At 39.0% G+C, this 22,400-nt stretch overlaps 2 protein-coding genes across 2 annotated transcripts; both read left to right on the plus strand.

Annotated features, from left to right (window-relative positions):
* The first annotated feature begins 138 nt into the window (after positions 1-138).
* On the plus strand, positions 139-10,749 carry LOC103703516 (ATP-dependent zinc metalloprotease FTSH 8, mitochondrial-like). The gene is made up of 8 exons (XM_008786391.2): positions 139-438; positions 533-764; positions 863-937; positions 4,963-5,096; positions 5,356-5,841; positions 6,078-6,845; positions 8,875-9,102; positions 10,095-10,749. Exons 1-8 carry the CDS (start codon positions 379-381, stop codon positions 10,563-10,565), a joined length of 2,454 nt encoding a protein of 817 aa, XP_008784613.2. The 5' UTR covers positions 139-378; the 3' UTR covers positions 10,566-10,749.
* Positions 10,750-15,558: 4,809 nt separating this feature from the next.
* Positions 15,559-18,049, plus strand: LOC103703515 (uncharacterized protein C24B11.05). The gene is made up of 9 exons (XM_008786390.4): positions 15,559-15,708; positions 16,195-16,270; positions 16,361-16,426; positions 16,504-16,601; positions 16,692-16,729; positions 16,826-16,913; positions 17,006-17,287; positions 17,412-17,477; positions 17,639-18,049. The coding sequence occupies exons 2-9, from the start codon at positions 16,210-16,212 to the stop codon at positions 17,792-17,794; spliced, it is 855 nt and encodes a 284-aa protein (XP_008784612.1). The 5' UTR covers positions 15,559-15,708; positions 16,195-16,209; the 3' UTR covers positions 17,795-18,049.
* The last annotated feature ends 4,351 nt before the right edge of the window (positions 18,050-22,400 follow it).

Raw genomic sequence — 22,400 nt, forward strand, 5'->3', positions numbered from 1 at the left:
AGATACTACCAACGTGGCTGACCAAAAAGACAGTCATCCAATTCGCACCCGCATTAGCTTCAGCACGTAATACATCGGTGGGCCCCGCTTTCCCATACAAGTAAGAGAGGGGGATCCCGGCCGTCACGGCCGTCAGGACATAAAACCTGGTCACGATCACCGTCAGTATTTTTCCCAACAACGAACCCAGCCGTGAATTGGGGCCGTCGGGGCGCCCCCTCGGTCAGGGCTCCACTTTAATATCTTCGCTCAGAGGCCTAACCGGACCGTCTTCTTGGGCGAAACTCCCGAAATCCATCCCCCTCTCCCTTCGATCCTCACAACCTCATTCTTTTGCCGCCCTCCCTCCCCGGTTCATGCGTTAGCTCGCGGAAAAGAATGATATTTTCCAGGCTCGGGCGATCCCTCTCGCGGTCCTCGCGTCCCCGATTCGAATCCGTGAGTTTTTTCCCCGCATACCTCTCTTCGATCTTTTTTTTTCTCGATCTTCTTTCGTTTTGCGTTGTTCTTATGTGTTTGATTCTATCTTTAGGGTGCTTTTTTGGGTGGTTATGTTGTGAGGTCTGGCTGTTCGAAGGAAGCCCTTCTGCAATCACCCGGTTTTCGTGGTGACAATGGAGGTTTAGGGTTTATGAGGAGTTATTTGACTTCCGTTGGAGCGAATAAGGCTATTGGGGCCAAGAATTACCACTCGGATTGGAGATTCCTCCTCGCAAGTCCGAGTTTTAGACGGTTCTTTTCCAGTGAATCACCGAACAAGAAGAGTAAGCAGGGATTTGAAGTTTCAGTCATTGCAATGATTTGTCTTTTGCCCCTCTGGTAGATTTGTTCACTTCGAATGTTCTGCTTCTTTAATTGCTAGATTATGAGAACTACCAGCCGAAGGATAGGAAGGAAATTCCGAAAGGAAATGAGACCAACAAATCGGACTCGAAAGGTATGCGCTATTACTAAAAGAAGAAAAGAAAGAGTATTAATCCACAATATATTTCAAAACCGTTCAAATTTAATAATAAAATATGGTATTTGACCATGCAAATAGTGGAACCGTAAAAATAATTATCTTCTGAGTGTTGGGTGGTTCTTAAATGGTATTTACATCAATTAGAGTCAGATGAGTCGATCTGTGGATAGTTTCTCTTGGTATCTTGCTTGTTTTTAGATATTTTTGCCAATGTCAAAGATATGTTGGTTGCTCCACTTACAAACTTATTCCTCATGTGCTTTGGGAAGTTATAATGCTGTTTGTCTTGTATTTAGGCCCCAGCTGTCTTTATATATGAGCTTATGGGTTTTTGGATGTGTTATGGCCATCTTACTTGTATAATGAATTCTTAAGTGTTTCTTCCTGAAAATTTTCAAGGTTCTTTCTATTTTTTTCCCAGGTCTTTCCTTCTTTTCTCTCAGGTCCATCAGCTCACATTCTGTAAACTCTTTTGAAATTATATTATAGAGGCAAATATTTTGATTATTATGATGCCATTTGATTTACATGTAGAACAATGGTTTGTTATTTCAGCTTCTTTAAGTTTCCCATCAAATCATGACTTCATTGAAGCTTGTTTATATAAAGTTAATGAGGTCATAGGACATAGGACAATAAAAGTATCATTCCGAGATACAAACAGGATATCAAGTCAGGTAGACAACAAGATCGATGATCTAGTAAATAATGAAATGGTAGAAGAGATCTCCAATCATTTTGAAGATCCAAATATTAAAGGTCCTATGCACATTTATCTGATCCTAGATAATTGACAATATATGAAATTTAATGATCATGATCATGCCCAAAATATATGAAGAGCTTTACCATCTCAAATTTCTTCAATCTATGGAAAACTTGATTATGACCAATGATATATAAATTGATGTAGATTCACATTGGCTTGCTTGAAAACAATAATTTTAGTTAGTCTCATGAACGTCTTTTGTCAAAGTTGAGCAAAGGGGTGCACCTGACAGCCTTGACCTAACAAGTCACAAGGCAATGACTAGTCGGGAGGCAAACTGGATCATTATGTATAGTTTTTCCATATTTTACTATAGTCATTAATGTTAGAGAATATAAGGATATATATCTTAGTCATGTTCTACTAAGAATATGATATTTTGCAAAGTTAGCCTGCATCTTTTAGAAGACATATCATTGGTATTTAAAACTTGGAAAAGAAATACTGCGTCATGGTATCAAAGTATCTTGCTTTGTGGCTTGGTTGTTAGAGGGATTGCTCTGCCTGAATTCGAGATGAAACCAACCAAAATTGATCAGCTCCAGGCTCAAACTTGGATAGTTAAAGTAGAGTGCCTTTGTGGGGTCTTGGCAAGGTTTCAAATCTTGTCGTCTTTTCCATAGGATGGGACACCCCACTGCCCCGCCCCATTTTGGTCGAGCTTCCCAGTAGGAGCCCTCTGTCCCTCTCTCTGCTTCTTTTTGTTATTCTTTCTTTATATTGTTTGTTTTGCTTCTTTCTTTCCTTTCATTTTTCTTTCCTTCCTTCCTTTTTATTCTTACTTCCTTTCTTTCTTTTTCTTCTTCGTTCTTTGCCTTCTTCCGTCTTTCCTTCCTTTCTTTCGTTTTCTTCCCCCTTCCTTTCTTTCTTTCGTTTTCTTCCCCCTTCCTTTCTCTCTTTCATTTTCTTCTCCCTTCCTTTCTTGTTTTTGTTTTTCTTCTTCTTTCATTCCTCTTTTTCTTCTTTCCCACGTGGATGGACTTTGGAGTCCCTCTTCTATCTTGGTTCCATTTTCTCACAAGAATAGGATGGGATTGCCATGATGCTGATTTAGCCAAAATGTAAAGCATTGGTTCTTGGTGCCTTTTAGCCTTCATTATGTGTTGCATGAAAGTAAAAAATCATTTTTATGTTTGAGATATATTTAGGATAAATAGATGTTGATGAATTTACTATGTTTTTACATATATTAGCTACCAATTGAAAGAATCTAACTAAACCTAAAATGGTATTTGTCACAATCTAGGACCCCGCACAAAAAATCTAGCCGAAAGGCTTTATTTGGGTTTCTTGGCCTTATGTAAGTACTCAAGATCTACCTAATGCATAGCCGATGTGGGACGAAACACAATTGTAGGGGCTCTTACATACTCATGTTTATGTCATGGCATCTTCACTAGGCTAAAGGTCCAAATCCAATTAAATCCAATCACAAATACCATGATCTACCTGTGGTTAGTCCCAAAAGGGTTCGTGTTGCAGCATCCCCTAGTCCATATCGGGCATAAGCCGGGTCTACTCTGATACCATTTATAACAACCTCGGGTCTCATCTGTAAAGGTTTAGCTAGAAGATATTATTTGGGTTTCTTGGTTCTATATAAGTATCCAAGATCTATCTAGTGCATAACCATTATGGGACTAAACCGATGTCCGGACATGTTCTTGCATCATCTATAACAACCTAGATAATATGTGAGAGCTTATGTGGGTGTGTATTCAGTCCCATATCGGCTATGCACTGGATAGATCTTGGGTACTTATATAGGAACAAGAAATCCAAATAATATCTTTTGGCAAGTCTTTTGGGTAAGATCTTGGATTGTGACAAATGGTATTAGAGCAGACGCAACCCATGGTCTATGTGGACTAAGGAATACCGCAACATTGGCCTTTTTGGGACTGACAATGGGCGATAATTGTATATGTAATTGGATTTGTATGATTGGATTTAGTTGAATTTGGATCTTTAACGTGGCGAAGATGTTAGGGCTTAAATAGGAAGAGTATGTGAGGACTCACGCAGACATGTATTTAGTCCCACATCGGTTATGTACTGGTAGATCTTGGATACTTATACAGAGCCAAGGAACCCAAATAGTACCTTTCAACTAGCTATTTTGAGTGAGGTTCTATGTTGTTACAGTACCTGCCCAAGAAGGACTTGATCTAAAATTGGAATTGGAGCTCTGAATCAGTTAGTGGATGGAAGGCCAAAACTCTTCCTACTATGAGTCAGTCTTGCATTGTGTAGAGATATGCAACTAGTTCAAAAGAATATAACCAAATGGGTTAGATCAGACCAACAAAGCCTATATTGGCTGGAACCTGAAACTAGATCCATGTCCATTTTCTAGTTCATTTTCATATGATCAAGTTTGGGCTAGAACCTGGCTGATTACTTGAGTAAAATGTGGATCTTTCTTGACCTCTTACTGACCAAACATATTTTGCATTCTTTCGATCACCCACCTTTTCGACCTTAGAATTTTTAAACATATATATGTTGAGAATAAATTCAAACATACTGGAACTTATGGAGCTTCAATTTTATCAAGCTGATGTCTTTCCAAGTATCAAAACAAGCAATTCATACATTCCAATGTCAAGATGAATGGGGATATTATAGGACAACGAATAGCATCTATTTGATTAGACAATTTTCTCCTTTGACTTGGGTTCAAATATTCTGTTCTTTTTAAGATGAACAGGTGTCCTCATAAGATGATTTCTATTATTTATATGTGGATGGAACTTCATCCTCAGAATCCTCATTAGGGTGATTTATGTTATTTACAAGTAAAAAACATGTAATTCTTCTAAAAGTGGGACTTGTCTGCATGTGCATGTGTGCGTGCAAGTGTGTGTGTTAGAGAGAGAGGGATTTTAGTTTGTTGGTGAAATTTCTCAGAAGTAATAACTTTTGATTCCACTATGATCAGAAAACAGAAGTATTAACATAGTTGTCATCCATTCATCAGGCAATCCTCCACCTTATTTAAATGCCTGTAATACTTATGTGAGCTATTGTTTCCATCATCTAGTAACATGTGTCAAAATACTTGTATGATGTGAAAGGAATGTCAGTTACAGGGTATATCAATGAGGTTACATTTATGTGATATTTTATACTTTTTGCAGCATTTATATATTGTGTTTTTGCTTGATGTTCCGAGTGAAAATTATTTGCTGCTAATTTTTCTTTTCCTTTTTTTTTTGCATTTCTTTAGAGAATTCAAATACAGAAGATCAGGGGAATTTTCAGGAGAATTTTATCAAGCAGTTGCAGAGTTACCTCGTTCCTATATTGTTTATGGGACTATTGCTTTCGTCCTTTTCCTTTGGCTCTTTTGACCAAAAAGAGGTTAGTGATGCATGTATAACCAATTAACTGCATTTACATCATGTCTGTTTGTTGTCACTTCTAAATCATAGGATTCCTTGATATTTTTATTGAATCACATGCCACCAGTAGCTTGTTGCTTGTAGACAAATATAGCTTTGCTGATGTCTTCAGAAGACTGAAATTGTGCAGTGATCGTAGATTGTGCATTACATATCAATGTAATTTCTTGCTAGTCATGTTTTCTAACATCAGATGATATCAATGTCATTCTTTACAGATTAGTTTCCAGGAGTTCAAGAATAAGCTCTTGGAACCTGGTTTAGTGGATCACATTGTTGTGTCCAATAAATCAGTTGCAAAAGTGTATGTCAGGAATTCACCAAAGATAAGCTATCAAACTGGGGACAATGAGATCCAGGGAACCACAACAAATATTCCTCCTAGCAATGCTGGTAGCCACTATAAGTATTACTTCAATATTGGAAGTGTGGAATCATTTGAAGAAAAATTGGAGGAAGCTCAGGAAGCCCTGGGGATAGATCCTCATGATTATGTCCCTGTTAGATATATTTCTGAAGTAATTTGGTACCAAGAATTGCTCAGATTTGCCCCAACAGCATTTCTTGTGGGGCTTATTTACTTTATGGGGCGAAGAATACAGGGTGGATTTGGCATCGGTGGTGGTGCAGGAAGGGGTAGTCGTGGGATATTTAACATTGGAAAAGCCCAAGTGACCAAGATGGATAAAAATTCAAAAAATAAGGTCAGCATCTTGCCTGCGCACTAGCCCTTTTTTTTCCACCTACAGTGTTTCCCTTTAACTATTGTGGCTTGATTAATGAATAACAACATTGAACCATGAATACTACAGAGAACTGCATTGGAGAGCATATCTGTCTCCAAGCAGTTCCATCTTTTGGATGCTTTATAGAATGACTTTCACTATATGGTTTTAGTTAAATAGATAATAATAATTTTTTACCTGTATGCTTGGTACAGGTATTCTTTAAGGATGTAGCTGGCTGTGATGAGGCCAAACAAGAAATTATGGAATTTGTGCACTTCTTACAAAATCCCAAGAAGTATGAGGAACTGGGAGCGAAAATTCCCAAAGGTGCTCTTCTTGTAGGCCCTCCTGGCACAGGGAAAACACTTCTTGCAAAAGCAACTGCTGGAGAGTCTGGTGTACCTTTTTTGTCTATTTCTGGTTCAGAGTTTATGGAAATGTTTGTGGGTGTTGGACCTTCCAGGGTGAGGAACCTGTTTGCAGAAGCCCGACAGTGTGCACCTAGCATAATTTTTATTGATGAGATTGATGCAATTGGTCGAGCAAGAGGCCGTGGGGGCTTCTCGGGTGCCAATGATGAGCGTGAAAGTACTCTAAATCAGTTACTCGTGGAGATGGACGGATTTGGGACAACCGCTGGGGTTGTTGTGCTTGCTGGGACCAATCGGCCTGATATCTTGGATAAGGCCTTGTTAAGGCCAGGTCGGTTTGATCGTGAAATTACGATTGACAAACCTGACATAAAAGGACGTGATCAGATATTCCGTATATATCTTAAGAAGATCAAGCTCGACAAAGATCCGTCATATTACTCTCAAAGGCTAGCTGCCTTTACGCCTGGTTTTGCTGGGGCTGACATTGCCAATGTTTGTAACGAGGCTGCTCTGATAGCTGCGAGAAGTGAGGAAACACAAGTTACAATGCAGCATTTTGAAGCTGCTATTGATCGTATCATTGGTGGTTTGGAGAAGAAAAACAAGGTAACTTTACTGCAATGTTCATTTCATTCCCTATTATATATGTGCAGTTGTTGAGTTGTTATTCATACTATTTTTTTCTTAACCTCTTTTTAATATTGTTATCTTTACTCTCTTGCATTCCGTCTTCATTTGTGCTGCTGTTGTGACCATGAACCTTTTCCTTTTTAGTGTTATCATTTAAGCTATTAAGGTGCTCTAGTGGACATTTTTCTCTTCTGTTGTAGAACTTTTTCATGTTCATTGATCTATGTGCGGTAATTTCCTCTGAGTGACATTGTGCTCATTCTGTTTTTCTGGCTGCTATTTCAAGTTAATCAATGAAATTTTGTCATTAGACATTCATAAACATTTTCACCTTGCTAGATCTTTCTGCTTTTCCATCCAACTCTTCTCGCATTCGACCCTCATCTTTCTAAATGGCTGGCTATCAAACTACTAATATAGTTTAAGCTCTTCAAGATGCTCGGCTACTGTCTTATTGATTAACAATTGATGTTCAACAAATTATCTCCTCCATTATTACATGCATTGGTGGCCATGCTTCCTAGTCTGGCTGGATGTTCATTAGACATTCTTCAAATGATATTGTTGATATTTTGGAGGATGATGAAACTTCAAGATTATCTTTTTGTTTGGATTTGCAAATTCAATGTAGATCATTAGAAAGAGAGGAATAGGAATTTTTTTTGCGAGGAAAAGGTCTCATTCATTAAACTTTTCATGTAGACACAAAAGATGGGCATCTTTTTTTAGTTTTTAGGGTAAAGATGCTCTATTCAGCTTGGGAAGTGATTAACTGGAGTCTGACTGGAGCACGTAGACTTGCTATTTTGACATTGAAATCAAGTTGGCACTTGCCACCATCTGTATGTCGTGTTCTAGATATCAGTATTTGAAATTAATTTTAAAAATAAAAATTAGCCCTTCCTACTTTGGTTGTCCAGTGATTTTTATGTTATTTAGAGAGATACCTTTTATGGAGGCAAAAGCCCTCATTGTGTTCTCGAGAAAAATAAGCCATAGATTAATGCACCTCTCTGTATTTGCTTGGAACTAACTGCGTGAAAGTGAAGGCATCCACATTCCCAAACCTTTTCTGAAAGTCAATGCTTAAAATTAGCAGTTTGGTATTCATTTTTGAGGACTCAAAACACATGGATGTGGCAGCTTTCAGAATGCCATTTTGGTACTGCCACTCACAACAACCTAACACAACCCTAATTGAAGTGTATCTGGGCAATGTTGTTTCTTTGGGCTCACAGTGGAAGGCCCTCATGGAAAGTGGGACGGTGGTCAAGATAAGGTGTTCCTTTCTTCCATATGCTTAGGTGAGTCAACAATCTGGCAAACTTTCTTTTATATGCTTAGCTGAGGTGACAAGCATATTGGCTTTCTTGGTCTTACTGGTGTTTGTACAGTATGTACATAACTATTTTAGGGAACTGCTTTCACTTTTATTTCAGGTAAGCTAGCTCTCCTGTCTTGTCAATTTGTGGTCTAAATTCAAGAAAGATACATATTCAGATATCAGGCAATCCTGCTGTTTAAAATTATTTGTAGCATTTTCCTGGTTGTTTGTAGTAAAAGTCCAATGTTACCAAGGTTTTATGCTCAATGCATTTTGAATAATACCAGTCTTTAGTATTTAACAATCCTAAACATTTTCTGGCTATCTTTTGGACATCCTTATGAATAGATAGAGCTGCTACTTAGAATGTCTTGCACTTTGCAAGGCATGTGACACACACACATATATATATTATATAAACCGACTCAAAAGCATCTACAGATTTCCTGAAACTTTTGCAGTACAAATGTTGGGAAAAGCAAGTTAGCTGCTACCACTGATAGCCAATTATAAACTTGTTCTGCTCAGTTTTAGCTACAAATATTTACATTTTTGTAATCAAAGTTCCAGGCTGAAGTACATCTTTGTTATGCATGAAATTTTCTTCGTAACTCTGCAAAGATTGTTATGGTGACTTTGTTATTGTAACTGGGCAAGCTGATGTCATTATCTTCTTGTTAGGTGATCAGCAAGCTGGAACGTCGGACTGTTGCTTACCATGAATCAGGTCATGCTGTTGTTGGATGGTTTTTGGAGCATGCAGAGCCTTTACTTAAAGTTACCATAGTTCCACGTGGAACTGCAGCATTGGGCTTTGCTCAGTATGTGCCAAATGAAAACCTCCTAATGACCAAGGAGCAGCTTTTTGACATGACATGCATGACACTAGGTGGGCGTGCATCTGAAGAGGTAAAAAACTGTTTCCCTTTGCTTTCATCTATTAAATAATTAGTTTTCACACAAGAAGTTACAAAAAAAAAGGAAAAGGAAAAATGGAACTTAATTGTGTTACTATGAAATTTCCAAAAGTGGATTTTACATCTTCTCTTTTCCCTGATAGGGTGACATTGTACTTGATACCATCAAATATATAATGGTTGAAAGATGTATTTGGTAGTTCGTCACATAATCCATCTATATTGCCTAAGCAGTACATCTCAGTTAAGTGGCATCTTTGAAAATTATGGGCATACCATGCAGGTTTTTTTTTTTTTCCTTTTAAGATATTCTTTTGCTCTTTAATCAGATTGTTTTAACAATCGGAGTTTTTGTTGAAAACCTTTATTAAATATTAGGTGGGAAATGAATATCGTTGTATATGCATGTTGTTTCAAATGATATTTGAACTATATTACCGGTATGTTCTTGTTTTTTCTTCCGTGTCAATGGAGGCTCCAGCTTAACCAGGTTAAAGAATGTTTGAGTCGAATGTTCTTGTCTCATGTTCTGGAATCTGCTGTTTGCTGAAGTCATGATGTCCTAGGTGTATCTGCTTCTGCTTTTCCATGTCCTTTTCAGAACCTTTAAAACCATGCTATTTCACAATGTAGTAACCTATAAACTTTTAGCTTGGTTGACAGAACATCTGATTGTTTGTAGACGTGCCATTTGGTTTGAAGTTCCAATTGTAACCAACATTGTTGCACACTTGTTAAAAGGTTATGCCATACCATGTGTTACCAGTTGATGATGATAAAACTGAATGGTGGATTTCGATGATGATAAGACTGAATGTTGGATTTCTTTACAAATGCCATCCCAATTCTATTTATGAAAATCACAGAGAATGCAAAAAAGTGTTATATTATGTTCATTCAATACATTTAGCTTAACGTTTTGCACAATGAATAAGAGATGGTTTGACCATGACAGTAATTTGGTCATTTTTAATGGGTTTCTAGGTTTTGTTGGGGAAGATTTCTACTGGAGCTCAAAACGATTTGGAGAAAGTGACCAAGATGACTTACGCTCAAGTTGCAGTTTATGGTTTCAGTGACAAGATTGGGCTTGTTTCATTTCCCCAGAGAGATGATGCTTTTGAAATGAGCAAGCCTTACAGCAGCAAGACTGGAGCCATTATTGACGCTGAGGTAAGGGAATGGGTTACAAAGGCCTATCAGAGAACAGTGGAACTGATAAAGGAACACAAGGATCATATCACCCGGATCGCTGAGCTGCTACTGGAGAAGGAGGTCTTACACCAAGATGACTTGGTCGGAGTCCTTGGCGAGCGCACATTCAAATCAAGTGAACCAACAAATTATGATAGGTTTAAGCAAGGGTTCCAAGAGGAAGATGAAAGGGAACCTTCAAAGGTTGTGGAGGAAGATGGTGGGTCGTCATCACTCAGTGGGGGAGTTGTGCCCACGTAGCCAGGGTGTTTGTGGCGGTGTATTTTTAATATATTAATTTCCATTTTTTTGTTTTCTCTTGTATTTAAGAAATTATACAAATCAGCATCTGTATCAGAAAAACACCTTGGTTGGTGCAATGTAATACCTTTCTCTGTTAGGTTCTCTTTAATATTGAGAAATATGACAAAATTGAGCTGGGAAATGTCCCTACTATTGTGGTCCTTAACAGCAAATAAGGCATTGTATGCGTGTTTAGCCTTTGCATATTTCAGTCTTTCGTTGTGTTGGATGATGGTAAGGTTTGCTTTAAACTGGAATATCCCAATCAATTATTCTGGTTTGCATGGTGGGACAAGGAAAAAGAAAGCCTCTAGCATGGGGAGCTGATCCATTCTGTCACTTTTGGAGTGAATGATTGGGGATATTAGAACAAATGGGGGAGATCAGAAAATTAGTCACCCTTGGAGTGTGACTGATTGGGGGACCAGAAAGCTAATTGATGTTACTCAACATCATTGCATCCTTGTCATGAATCTTTCAAGGTCATGGCCTTTCAGTTGTGTGGTTCATTTTTAATTTTGTTCTAAATTGTTTTAGCGCAAGTCCATTTGTTCATCGTCCTGCTTGCTTTGGTCTCTTATATTTTTCTGTATTTGTGCCACTTCCGTTGAGTTCTGAAATCCCCTCTAATCAGATCTTGGTTCTCCCTTGTTTAACGTCATAATATCTAGGTGCAAGGCTAACTTTCTTCGAATGATTTCTCGAGGCCAGATAAGTCCCAGCAATGCCAACTGGCGGCTGGCCTCTATGATTCTCTCGGCCAATGGCATCCAAGCCTTCAACGAGAAAAACATGGATGGACCACCCTTCTGTGGAGCCGGTAGCGTTTTAGATTCCAAGGGAAAGTCAAAGGGACTCCAAACCTATTACTGTGTCAGAGCTGGCCGTTAAAATTTGAGCGCAGAAAGAGTTAAAACTGCTTTCAATTGCTCGATGCTCGTTCGCATGTTCCAATGAATGAGAAAAGAAGATCCGAGGAGCGTCCTCTCCACGGTCTTCTCTGGCTGCTTCCATGGTTTGCTGCCTCCTCCGTTGTAACGTTGGATTGTTTTACTCTGTTCCTTGCCCGCCACGCGACTCCCGGCGACTGATGGGGTCACGTTACTAACGTTATATTTTTTTAATAGAAATAATCACGAAGATAAAAAGCTGTGTCGTTTGTCATGGGCGACGTCAGGGCGGTCACTTTCACATTATTAGTGGGGGGAGACACGTTTAAAAAAATGTTGCTTCCATCCTATCTTTTTTAAAATTTTGTTTTGAAAGACGCATACTAATTTATTTCCATAAGAAAGCTCTAAGACAAGGACAAGTTTATTTTAAACTTATAACGTTGCAAAGGCCGCAATATTCTTGAAGTTCTACGAAATAAGCACAAGATTGTAAGTCCATGAGTGCAGAACGTACGAACAGACACCTGTTCTGCTTAATAATCATGGTAACCTATGAACCATGGTAGCTGGTGTTCCAGTAGGCTTGAGAAAAGGCCAAATGAACAACCAATTGCTCCCTTTCGTTATGTCGTTTCATTCACGGGATAATTTTGTCTTCAACTCAGTGCTAATTTTATAAAAAATACAGTCCACCCTAAAACACAAAGGAGAACATAAAAGAATGCATATTCCATCTAGCAATCAAAAAGTTTGTTGGCGGCTATCACTGCTGCTCAAAAATATCCGAGCAATGGTTGATAGTAGGAAAGTCTTCTAGATCAAGCATGTATATAGAAAGACCAATAGAGCAGCAAATTAGGTAGTCTTCTTTATAGCCAGCTATTCTGAAAATATCTATAAAAATAATTACTTATTTTGATTGAATCTGCGTTTCACATGAGAGTTGGGATCACATGTTAGATAGAAGTATAGCTAAGCGAGATTATAGGCTACTCCCAGACCTATAAACCAGAGAAAACACTAGTTCTTTCCAATCCAATGTTTAACACTCAATAAAATTTCGGCACTTTAATGTTCATAAAAAAGTTGAAATGTTCTCAATTGTTAATCATTAGTTCAACAATAAGTTATATTCATCGACATGTAGATCTTCTTCATATTGCCTTTCAATGTTTGCAAGCATGTTGAACGTTGCAGGGACATGTAGGGTTGTTGAGTAGTCTGCATCATCCATTAGGGCTGTAGATCATACAAAATCTAGGAAAATCGAGATGCTGTACTTCTAGCTAAACTTGGACCACATCTATTTTTATTTCTTGAAACGTACCTACAAGGATACGCATGAATGATTGGTGTCACTGGGAATAAAAAATTTAATAGAGCAACTTGGGCTCATTGCTTTCATGCCGCATTTTTTTTTGTGCCCCTTTGGACTTCAAATTCGATGGCAAACGGTACTACTCGGCTCTCCATGTCCCTGAATGAAGCAGCATCATGCGTGAAATCTGGAGAGCTATTCCTCTCTATTAAGAAACACTAAAACCCAACTCCAGAGTCGAGTTCTGTGATCATGGTTCTCTGCGTTGCTTACAGATCCTGCACACAAGCCCCGTTGCATCATCATCATACTGCAAAATTTGGATGGTCATGATCATATAACTTGACTCTTTCCCAAAAAAAAAGTATTGATATCAAAATCACATGCATGGCTGATGGTGTACACCTTATGTGTGTGAGAGAGAGAGATCATGACACCCAAATTATCTGGGGCAGAGGAGCATTACTTGGCACAGAAATGATGACATATATGGCTGCAATTATTGCAGGGAGACGTGAACGCAAGTTTGACGCTTCCGTTTACGCACTTACTTCCAGTGAAGAATCTTTTTTTACGATAAGCAAATAAAATATTTAACAATAAAATAAAAGGTTATATCCTAAATTTCTATAACGCTAATCATTTGCATTTGGTTATATAAATAGCTATATATATAAATAATAAATATAATAATCATCAATAATTCAAAAAAAAAAAAATGATGGTGTTTGGTTTCATCAGGCAATGAATCAGAAAGCCGTTTAATAACTATCTGAAAATTTTTCGGATTGCTACTTCCATTCAACCATTTTTGAATAAACCTACAGTAGTGGAGATTGGAGACAGAATACCAGCTGCCTAGTCAGATAAATTTTTCGGAGTGCTAAGCGAGACAATCCAATCTACAGCTATGTTTATCTTCGAAACGGATAGAAAGCTAATGGCCATTAATTGCAACAGTGGCTTTATCACGTCACCAATAGGAGATTTCCAACCTATAAGTTCTAGTGGGAACTTGATGCTCATCCAACTGCCACGCGTATCCAATAATTAGAATGCCAAATGGCCCAAACTCTATCGCGTGTGTGCTCCAATAATTTCCTCCAAAAATAAGTCCAGTGGCCTTCTGAGGCTGAGAGCTTCCACTAAATTTGACGCCTTAGCTTTTCAGGAGGGGCCCTCTTTTTCTTTTTTTTTTTCCAGTTGTCCTTTGAAGGGACACGTGTTCCGCAGTGGACGACACACGCGTCTCTCCCAGAGATGAGGTTTTCCCAAACTGGAACTCTATCATTTGTGGCATCGCATGAGCCCGACGTGACTCTGTGGAGTGCAAGGCGGGTTTTTAAGTCTTGGAAAATATAAACTGCACCCAGTCATCAAAACACAAATATCGACACCCTCCCTATGATGAATGGGTCCTGATCCGGGTGGTCCCCACATGCCAGTGAAGCAAAGAAAGGGCCCACCCTACACCACGTGGTCTCCGCGTGACAGGATTAAGATTTGCATTTGGATTTGGATTTGGATTTTCTCAAATATGGATAAATACTAATTCTTTCTATTTATAGCAGATAATAACAGCCTACGACTGTTGCTAATAAATTCTTTCTAATATTCTACCGGAATAAAAAACTATTTATGCATATTCTGTCTCCAGAAGCCATCTATAATTGGTTAGACTTCCAATAAATTTTCTACCCTCAACTTTTCCCTACATTTCTCATGCAACTTTCAAGCAATGGTTCCAAACATCCAAGATAAGGCATGGTGGTTATTCTTATATTCTCTTCTAGACTTTTCGGCTTGTTTATAAGCGTCAAGCAAATAAAAAGATTTGTAAAATGCTTAAAAAAAGAATGGTGCTAGATGGTGTTACCTAATAATATTAATAGATTTTTATACCAATAGTGCATAAAAAATTGATATAATTTACCGAAGTCAGTAGTATATTATAGAAGATCGATCGATTACACCACAACATGCCATAGAACTGTCAATTTAAACAAATTGATTGGCAACTAGATCGCACCATCTTAGATTTTTAGCCTTGACAAAAAGTGCAAGAATAATTTGCATCATCAAAAATGCAAATATTCTACAAGTGGTATTGCATCATCCGAGGACCAGCAGATAGAGTTGTATATCACTTGGACGGTGGAGATAGTGCTTTCCATAGGCAAGCGTGACCAAACCATATTATTCCATAAGTAATGACCGAACCCATCCACCATCAAGCTCGTTCCAACCGACCCACAAACTATGAAATTTAAACCTTGGTCCTTACTCTTGTCGCCGCTATTATTTTAACCTCTAATGGGAGACGTATAAGGAAGCTACCCGGGGAGAATACGCCCTCCTATGCGTCTTCTCAATGGTCGTGGCCGACGCCGTACGCCGTCGGATCTCCAAACGAGCGGCGGTTCGTGGACCTCCTTCGTTTGGACGGTCCACGTTCAAAGTTCTAAATTCGCCGGAAAAGGCCAGTCACGTAAATAAGTCCAAGAAAAGGGTCTTTAGAACTGTCAATCGGGTATCGTTCGGATTTAGAAGCTACTGGACAACCAATTAGGTCGCGACAGCGGGCAGGCCGTGAATCTGTGGCACCTTCGCCGCCAGTTTCCTTTTTATGTTGGTAATTAGTTTAAAAAAATCTTAAATCTGAGTATTTAAGATCTAATTCTGGATTTTTTTAATACTAATCTCGATTAGAGGGGCCAACGGTTCGCCTATTTAAAACCAGGGACCCCGACCTCCCTTCTCCTCCCTCGCCTTCGATTTCCTCATTCCTCTCTGCGAAGAAACACCCTAGCTTTTGCCCTCCTTTCATCCCTCGCTGTCTCTATTGACCCCTTCTGCATAGCGTCTCGGGTCTTTTCGCCGTTTCGATCCGGTACGTTTCTCATCCCTGGCCTCGGATGCGATCTTGCTTCTTTTTCCGAGAAAAATCTGGACGGAGATTAGTTTCGTGAAGAAAGTTTACAACTTCTGTGGATGTTTCGCTTTATTTCCCTAGTTAATCAAATGCACTATGTGTCGAGATAGCAATCTCTGAGGGCTCTGATGGTGGAGAATTAAAAGATCATTTTCGGTTTTCTTTCGAGAAAGATTAGATCTTTTTTGGCTTTGAGATAGCCTTCTTTAGGTTGTCAAATGCCTCTTTGTCACGGATGGCCTGGATTTTTTTTTCGTTCCCTCTTACCGAAAGGTGAGAGGTTCTAATGCAACTACATGTTACTATAATTTTGAGGAAGAAAACCTATGGTCCCTTCTCTTCGATGAGTGGATGTTATATTTTGAGAAAAATAGTCATCCTTCCCATCTCCATTCTGCTGATCACGTTTGGTATTACTGAGACTTTTTTGTTCTTATTTTGAAGTTCCTACCGATCAAAATGGAATTCGAGGGCCGATACCGCCAGGCTCAGAGGCCTAAATACGAGTGCCTTCTATTTGGTATGTATTCTGCCTTCGAAGTTTTGTTCTGAGACGTATTAGTTGAGCCAGCAAGTACTGATTAGTTCTTAATTTCATTAAAACATATAGACCTCGACGATACTCTGTACCCTTATAACTCCGGCATAGCATCCCAGTGCCGCAAAAACATCGAAGGTATGCATTCACTTCTCTGTTTTTTATTGATGTTTATATTGGATATCTAGACTCATAAGCATTGGTATCATGTTCAGATTATATGGTAGAGAAGCTTGGGATTGAGGAGAGCAAGATCCCAGACATGTGTAATTTACTGTACAAGTACTATGGGACAACCATGGCCGGTCTAAGGGTACGCTAAGCAACATTTTCTCTGTTCACCATATTAAAAATTATTATGGTGCTTGTTTCCTTATGCTGTTTTCTTCTATATGTTACCCAGGCCATTGGCTACAATTTTAATTATGATGATTACCACAGGTAATTCCTTTTTTTCTTCTTGTCGGTTGCTATGTTTTATGCCAATAATTTGTGATAATCTATGTGATATCAACCCTCTATTTTGCTATTCAACAGTTTTGTTCATGGAAGATTACCTTATGACAAGCTGAAGCCAGATCCTGTTCTTAGACATCTTCTACTGAACCTGCCAATACGCAAAGTGGTGAGTTTCTCAAACACACTGGTTGCACAGAATGGTAACCGGTTTTACTAAGATTTATTGTAACCTGATGCGTCTTTGCTTTCATAAAACAGATTTTCACAAATGCTGATAAGATCCATGCTGCCAAAGTACTTAATAAGCTGGGGTTGGAAGATTGTTTTGAAGGAATTATATGCTTTGAGACACTGAATGCACAAAGTAATTCATCTTCACCCTGTGACCCAACAGCCGCAACCAACATCTTCAACATCCTTGAGCATTTCTCTCAGCCCGCTGCTGGTTCTGAACTACCAAAGACACCAATCCAATGCAAGCCATCCATGGATGCGATGGAGCATGCTCTCAGAATTGCAAACATTAGCCCTCAGAGATCGGTGAGATGCTTTTTTTCGGTCTGATCGCTGCATATCAACTTAAACTGATCTGAAACTTACAGGCATTTAGCGCCCAATCTCGATGAGATGTGCTAATAGTGTGTTGGTGCAAATTGTTTTCCAGATTTTCTTTGATGACAGTGTTCGCAATATCCAGTCAGGCAAAAGCATTGGCCTCCACACGGTGCTGGTAAGTCCATTCATTACCATGTCTGGTTGATGCAAGTTTTGGTCTCTGGATCACAGTTAAAATTTGTAGCTGAAGTGTTCTGTCCTAGGAATAGTTGGGATAGGATTGATTTTTTTAGGTGGGTTATCTGATCTGTTGCTTCCTTAATCTGTTTGTTCCAGGTCGGCAATTCACATAGAGTTAAAGGTGCAGACCATGCACTAGAAAGCATCCACAACATCAAGGAAGCGCTGCCTGAGCTCTGGGAGGAGGCTGAAAAATCTGAGGATGTCCGATACAAGGGCAAGGTTGCGATCGAGACATCTGTGACTGCCTAATGCTCAATTCCTCCATGTAATGGCTCTCAGATGAGAAGATGTTGTACAATTACATCAGAGGGGGCTTGTCCTCGAAACCCAGCTCTTCTTAGTCTGTCCACGTAATTATGGTTGGAGGAGGAGAATTGTATGGAATGGGCAGGAAACCATCATGCTTCCCTCCATTTCGTCAATTGATATGCATGTAACTAGTATTCAGAAATAAATATTTTTATTTTCTCTATCATATGCCGAGGTAGTGCAGGGGATTTTTGACATTGTCCTCTTTCTTCAAGCCAAATTAGATCATATTCTGACTGAAGAAATATGAAGAAGGGATAAGGTGGCTTCTTGTCTTTAGAATACATTTCTCCTCCATTCCATCTACCTTGCAGCTCTCTCTCTCTCTCTCTCTCTCTCTCTCTCTCTCTGTTTGTGTGTGTGTGTGTGTGTGTGTGTGTGTGTGTGTGTGTGTGTGTGTGAAGTAGCAGCCTAAATTGCAAAAATGAATTTCCTCTACTACATGTTCTCCATTGCGGAGAACATCGAACTGTTTGTGAGAACTCATTGCTAGTCTCTGGAATCCAATTCATATGTATGGCTGCGGTAATTTGTTATGCACTGTGACTACGGAATCATCATTTTCTTCTTCAAAAAAAAAAAGAGATCTACTTAAGTTAAATCACAAAATATTCTACAGGTTTAGTGAGGGAGAAAAGAGAAGGATCATAAAAAGGAGATTCCAGGGAGTTTGAATGGTTCTTTCAATTTGGTCATGCAGTAGATTACATATACTTCAAGCAAATGGAACTAGGCAAAGCTGACCAGGTGGTTAGCGATTAAGGAATAAGGTGATCCATGCACTCTGCTGCTAGAGCCAAGTCAAATTTAACTTCACACAATTGAACTGTCTAGTGGTCACCATGACACCACTCCTTTGGACACTTGGCCCCTCAAGGCCTAAACTACTCTCACCGTCTTGTCTCCACAGCCAATCCATGAATTGCAATGGCATATCCTTTTCCTTTATAAGTTTTCTCTGCCAATGTGTGGGGATTCATGAGCTGTGATCCAATAGATGTGCAGGTCCCAAAGGATTGAGGGCCATCTGGATCAATGACAGCTGAAAACGTGCAGTTCTAACATGGCTGATGACCCCCATCTACTCCCTGCACTCACTTAGCAAACCCAATCAAGCTATAAGTCTACAAATATCTTAGGAGGTGTTTCATTCTTGGATGTTGCCGAAGACACTAGTTTTTATCTCTCTCTCTCTCTCAAGCCGTACGGCAGAGTATATACGGGGAAAAAGTAATACTAATCAGCAACCGCCGACTTCTTTTAACAAGTTTGTTTGGCATATAGCATAAATATCCTCTGTATGCATGCAGTAATGCACCTTAAACATAAAAAAAAATCCCAGCTACCAAACAAAGTTTCATATTTGCATAATCTGAATAAACCATTTGTGTGATGAACGTCTGAATTCTATCATTGATTCTCGGATCTTGTTTTATTCATCAAATTAGTGCCACCTACTATTTAAAAACAAGAACCACAACAATGACAAGCCATGATTATTAGTGACCTATAAGTCTAACCATTTTTTAGTGTCACTATAGCTTGTAAACAGACACATCAAGGACAAGGAGTCACTAAATTAGTCATACCTAATCAATGGTTTTTAGTAACGAAGGTCGCTTTTCTGTGGTATGCAAGGTAGTGAACCATTGAATATTTTACGTGCAAGCATTATTTTTCCTTTTTCCACAGCATCAATCTCATTCATGAGTTCCATAAACAATGACCTCTGAACAGAAAGGCTGTACTACATAATTAAATCTGCTCGACCACATGCTGAAGTAGTATGAGTTCTTTTTCAAAGTTCTGACCTTTAGCATATCAAACGAAGAACATGCCTCAAACTCTATTGTGAACGGCCGTAAATTGAAGGCTAGATTGGATTAAAGCAGGGGCGGTGCATGTCATCCTTATATAATGGTAAGTAGCACTGTTGCTTCTTTGAAAAGCTCATAGTGCTTTGCTTGATACCAGATGCAAGAATTTAGGTCAACCCTACTCACGCTTGTAATCACCGAATCCTCCTTTTCTTCACATGTTCGAGTGGGATGTCATTCGAGTGAGCAGGCTGTCTGTCGCAATAATAAACCCCACAACCATCAAAAAATCCATTACTTTCATGCCTATTACTTTCATGCGGCAATAGCTTCATTTTGATATACTTTCACACCCTCATATGATGGCTCTTTTAATCACACCAGTCTCTTAAGAGGCATCCAACAAAGTTGAAACGACGCCGGAAAGATTCACATGATCCCTGCAAAATGATAGCATGTACAAATTGAGAAGTAGTCCGAAATCCAGACTTACCATCACCAAAGATAAAAACTGCTGCACCCATCGGGTAGCACACAAGAAAAGAAAAAGATAAGCAGTAAATCCTAATTTCCTGAAAGTTCATCTCCATCAATGGACTAGGGACCAACTTGCTATCAGAATCCAGACAACCAAAACTAGTGCTTACAATTGATTCCCCTCCCTTATGAAGCCATGAGCTGTGCTATGTCCAGTTCTATAGCCCATAGATCCATTTAGTGCCAAGATATCGTTTTCAGGTCCTCCAAAGTCCAAACCTATACTCTCTTTCCTCTTGGCCTTTCTGCATGCTTTCTTGGCGCGGAATGTCTGGTTCTGATTTGTACGTACTCATGATCATTTGTATTAGGCCACTTACAACTTTGTTAAAAGAAAACAAAGCTCAATCACTTTCAGTGGCCCAGCTTTCCGACTGCTCAACTAATAATACATGTTGATGTGAACCTCTAGGTCTTCTGTACAAGTTAATTCAGTGCTGCTGCAACCTTTTGATTAGTTTAACACCACCCTTCTATGCTATTCTTGAGTTCGTATTATTAATGTGTTCAGTCTCTTGCCACTAAGCTAGAAGTGGTCATATGACATCAAACAGGCAGCAACAAAGTTCTAGTGTATATAATTGGGTGCTTGCAAGAGCTGAAACTGGTTATTAAACTCACTGTGTGGTTCTCTTGTATAAGAATGCCATGGATGGGTGATAATTTATTTAATTGATGACTGAATTAGCATGTCACTGGCAGGTGGACGGTAAACACCTTGAACACTAGATTGAAGCATGCGATGGCAAAATGAGATCATTTATTTACATATCCCCTTTTTTAACATTTGTATCCTTTGTTTTATATATGTCTCCAATTATGTGATCCCCAATTTGTAACGTGTTATTAATGAATGGACCAAAGTAAAAATGTTCACAGCATCCCACAACATGAATTTACTATTTTACAATTGAAATCTAGTTGGATGAAATTGTCCGCAGTTTCATAACACTCTCACACACTTGATTTTTACGAATGCACCATATAGCTTGCTAAATTGAAGTGGAATTACCCGTCAAAATAGCTGGTTGGAGGTATTGATTCAATATCAAAAGTTTTAAGATTAGAAAACTTCAACAAAGGAAAAAATAAAAGGCAAATGAAGAACAAGGGCCACATAACATCCACATCAGCCGCCACAGTACCTATTTCAGAAGAGGCTACATGTGTTGTTGAATGCAGAGAACTTGAACCAGACTTCACTGCTCAAAGTGGAAGGCAGACATACAACCAATTATTGGAAGGCATGAATAATGAAAGAAAATGCACAAACGAAAGAAAACGCACAAATGTCCAAAGATCAAGTCGGCCCAAACATATATGTGTAGGCATCCATATATAAGCACGGATTCTTTGCGGTTCGCAGTTTGCACCACAAAGTGCTGTACAGCACTCGATGGTTGTTATTAAAAAATGAACGGCCATTAAATAAGGCAGTCTTGCATGTCATATACAGTGCATCTTGTTTGATGATCGTCCATCAAAGTGGCTACATGTGCTGTTGAATGTAGAGGACCTGAACCAGACTTCACCGCTCAAAGTGAAAGTCAGACATACAACCCATTATTGGAAAGCATGAATAATGAAAAAAAACGTACAAATGAAAGAAAACGCACAAACATCCAAAAATTAGGTCGGCTTAAATATATATATGTACGCATCCACACATCAGCACGGGTTCTCTGCGGTGCACGATTTGCACCACAGAGTGTTGTCCAGTACTCGATGGCTGTTATTACAAAATTGGACAGCCATTAAATAAGGCAGTCTCACATGTCATACACAAAGCATCTTATTTGATGACCGTTCATCAAAGAGCCAAACTAGACATCACCACTCAAAGTGGAAGGCAGACATACAATCTATTGTTGAAAGGCATGAATAATGAAAGAAAATACACAAACAAAAGAAAATGCACAAACGTCCAAAGAACAGATTAGCCCAAATATATATATATAGGCATCCACGCATAGGCACGGATTCTCTGTGTTGCACAACATGGTAAATGACCGCCATTAAAAAATGGACACCCATCAAATGAGACAGTTTTATATGTCATACACAGTACATCTTGTTTGATGACCGTCCATCTCTTAAAAGACGGATGTTGAGTGCTATACGGCACTTGCAAACAGCACACCAGGTCATCCTGGTACATCCATTGGATGGAGTTGGCACAATGCTGTCCACAG

The sequence above is a fragment of the Phoenix dactylifera genome, chromosome 3, assembly GCF_009389715.1.
Source record: "Phoenix dactylifera cultivar Barhee BC4 chromosome 3, palm_55x_up_171113_PBpolish2nd_filt_p, whole genome shotgun sequence".
In the NCBI taxonomy this organism is placed as follows: domain Eukaryota; kingdom Viridiplantae; phylum Streptophyta; class Magnoliopsida; order Arecales; family Arecaceae; genus Phoenix; species Phoenix dactylifera.

Bases quoted from the DNA above. Each gene is read 5' to 3' on its own strand.
- LOC103703515 (XM_008786390.4), top strand. From the start codon at position 16,210: ATGGAATTCGAGGGCCGATACCGCCAGGCTCAGAGGCCTAAATACGAG. The intron at 16,914-17,005 runs GTGAGTTTCTCA...TTCATAAAACAG, and splicing joins ACCTGCCAATACGCAAAGTG to ATTTTCACAAATGCTGATAA. The intron at 17,288-17,411 runs GTGAGATGCTTT...ATTGTTTTCCAG, and splicing joins ACATTAGCCCTCAGAGATCG to ATTTTCTTTGATGACAGTGT.
- LOC103703516 (XM_008786391.2), top strand. From the start codon at position 379: ATGATATTTTCCAGGCTCGGGCGATCCCTCTCGCGGTCCTCGCGTCCC. The intron at 765-862 runs GTAAGCAGGGAT...TTTAATTGCTAG, and splicing joins TGAATCACCGAACAAGAAGA to ATTATGAGAACTACCAGCCG. The intron at 6,846-8,874 runs GTAACTTTACTG...TCTTCTTGTTAG, and splicing joins GTTTGGAGAAGAAAAACAAG to GTGATCAGCAAGCTGGAACG.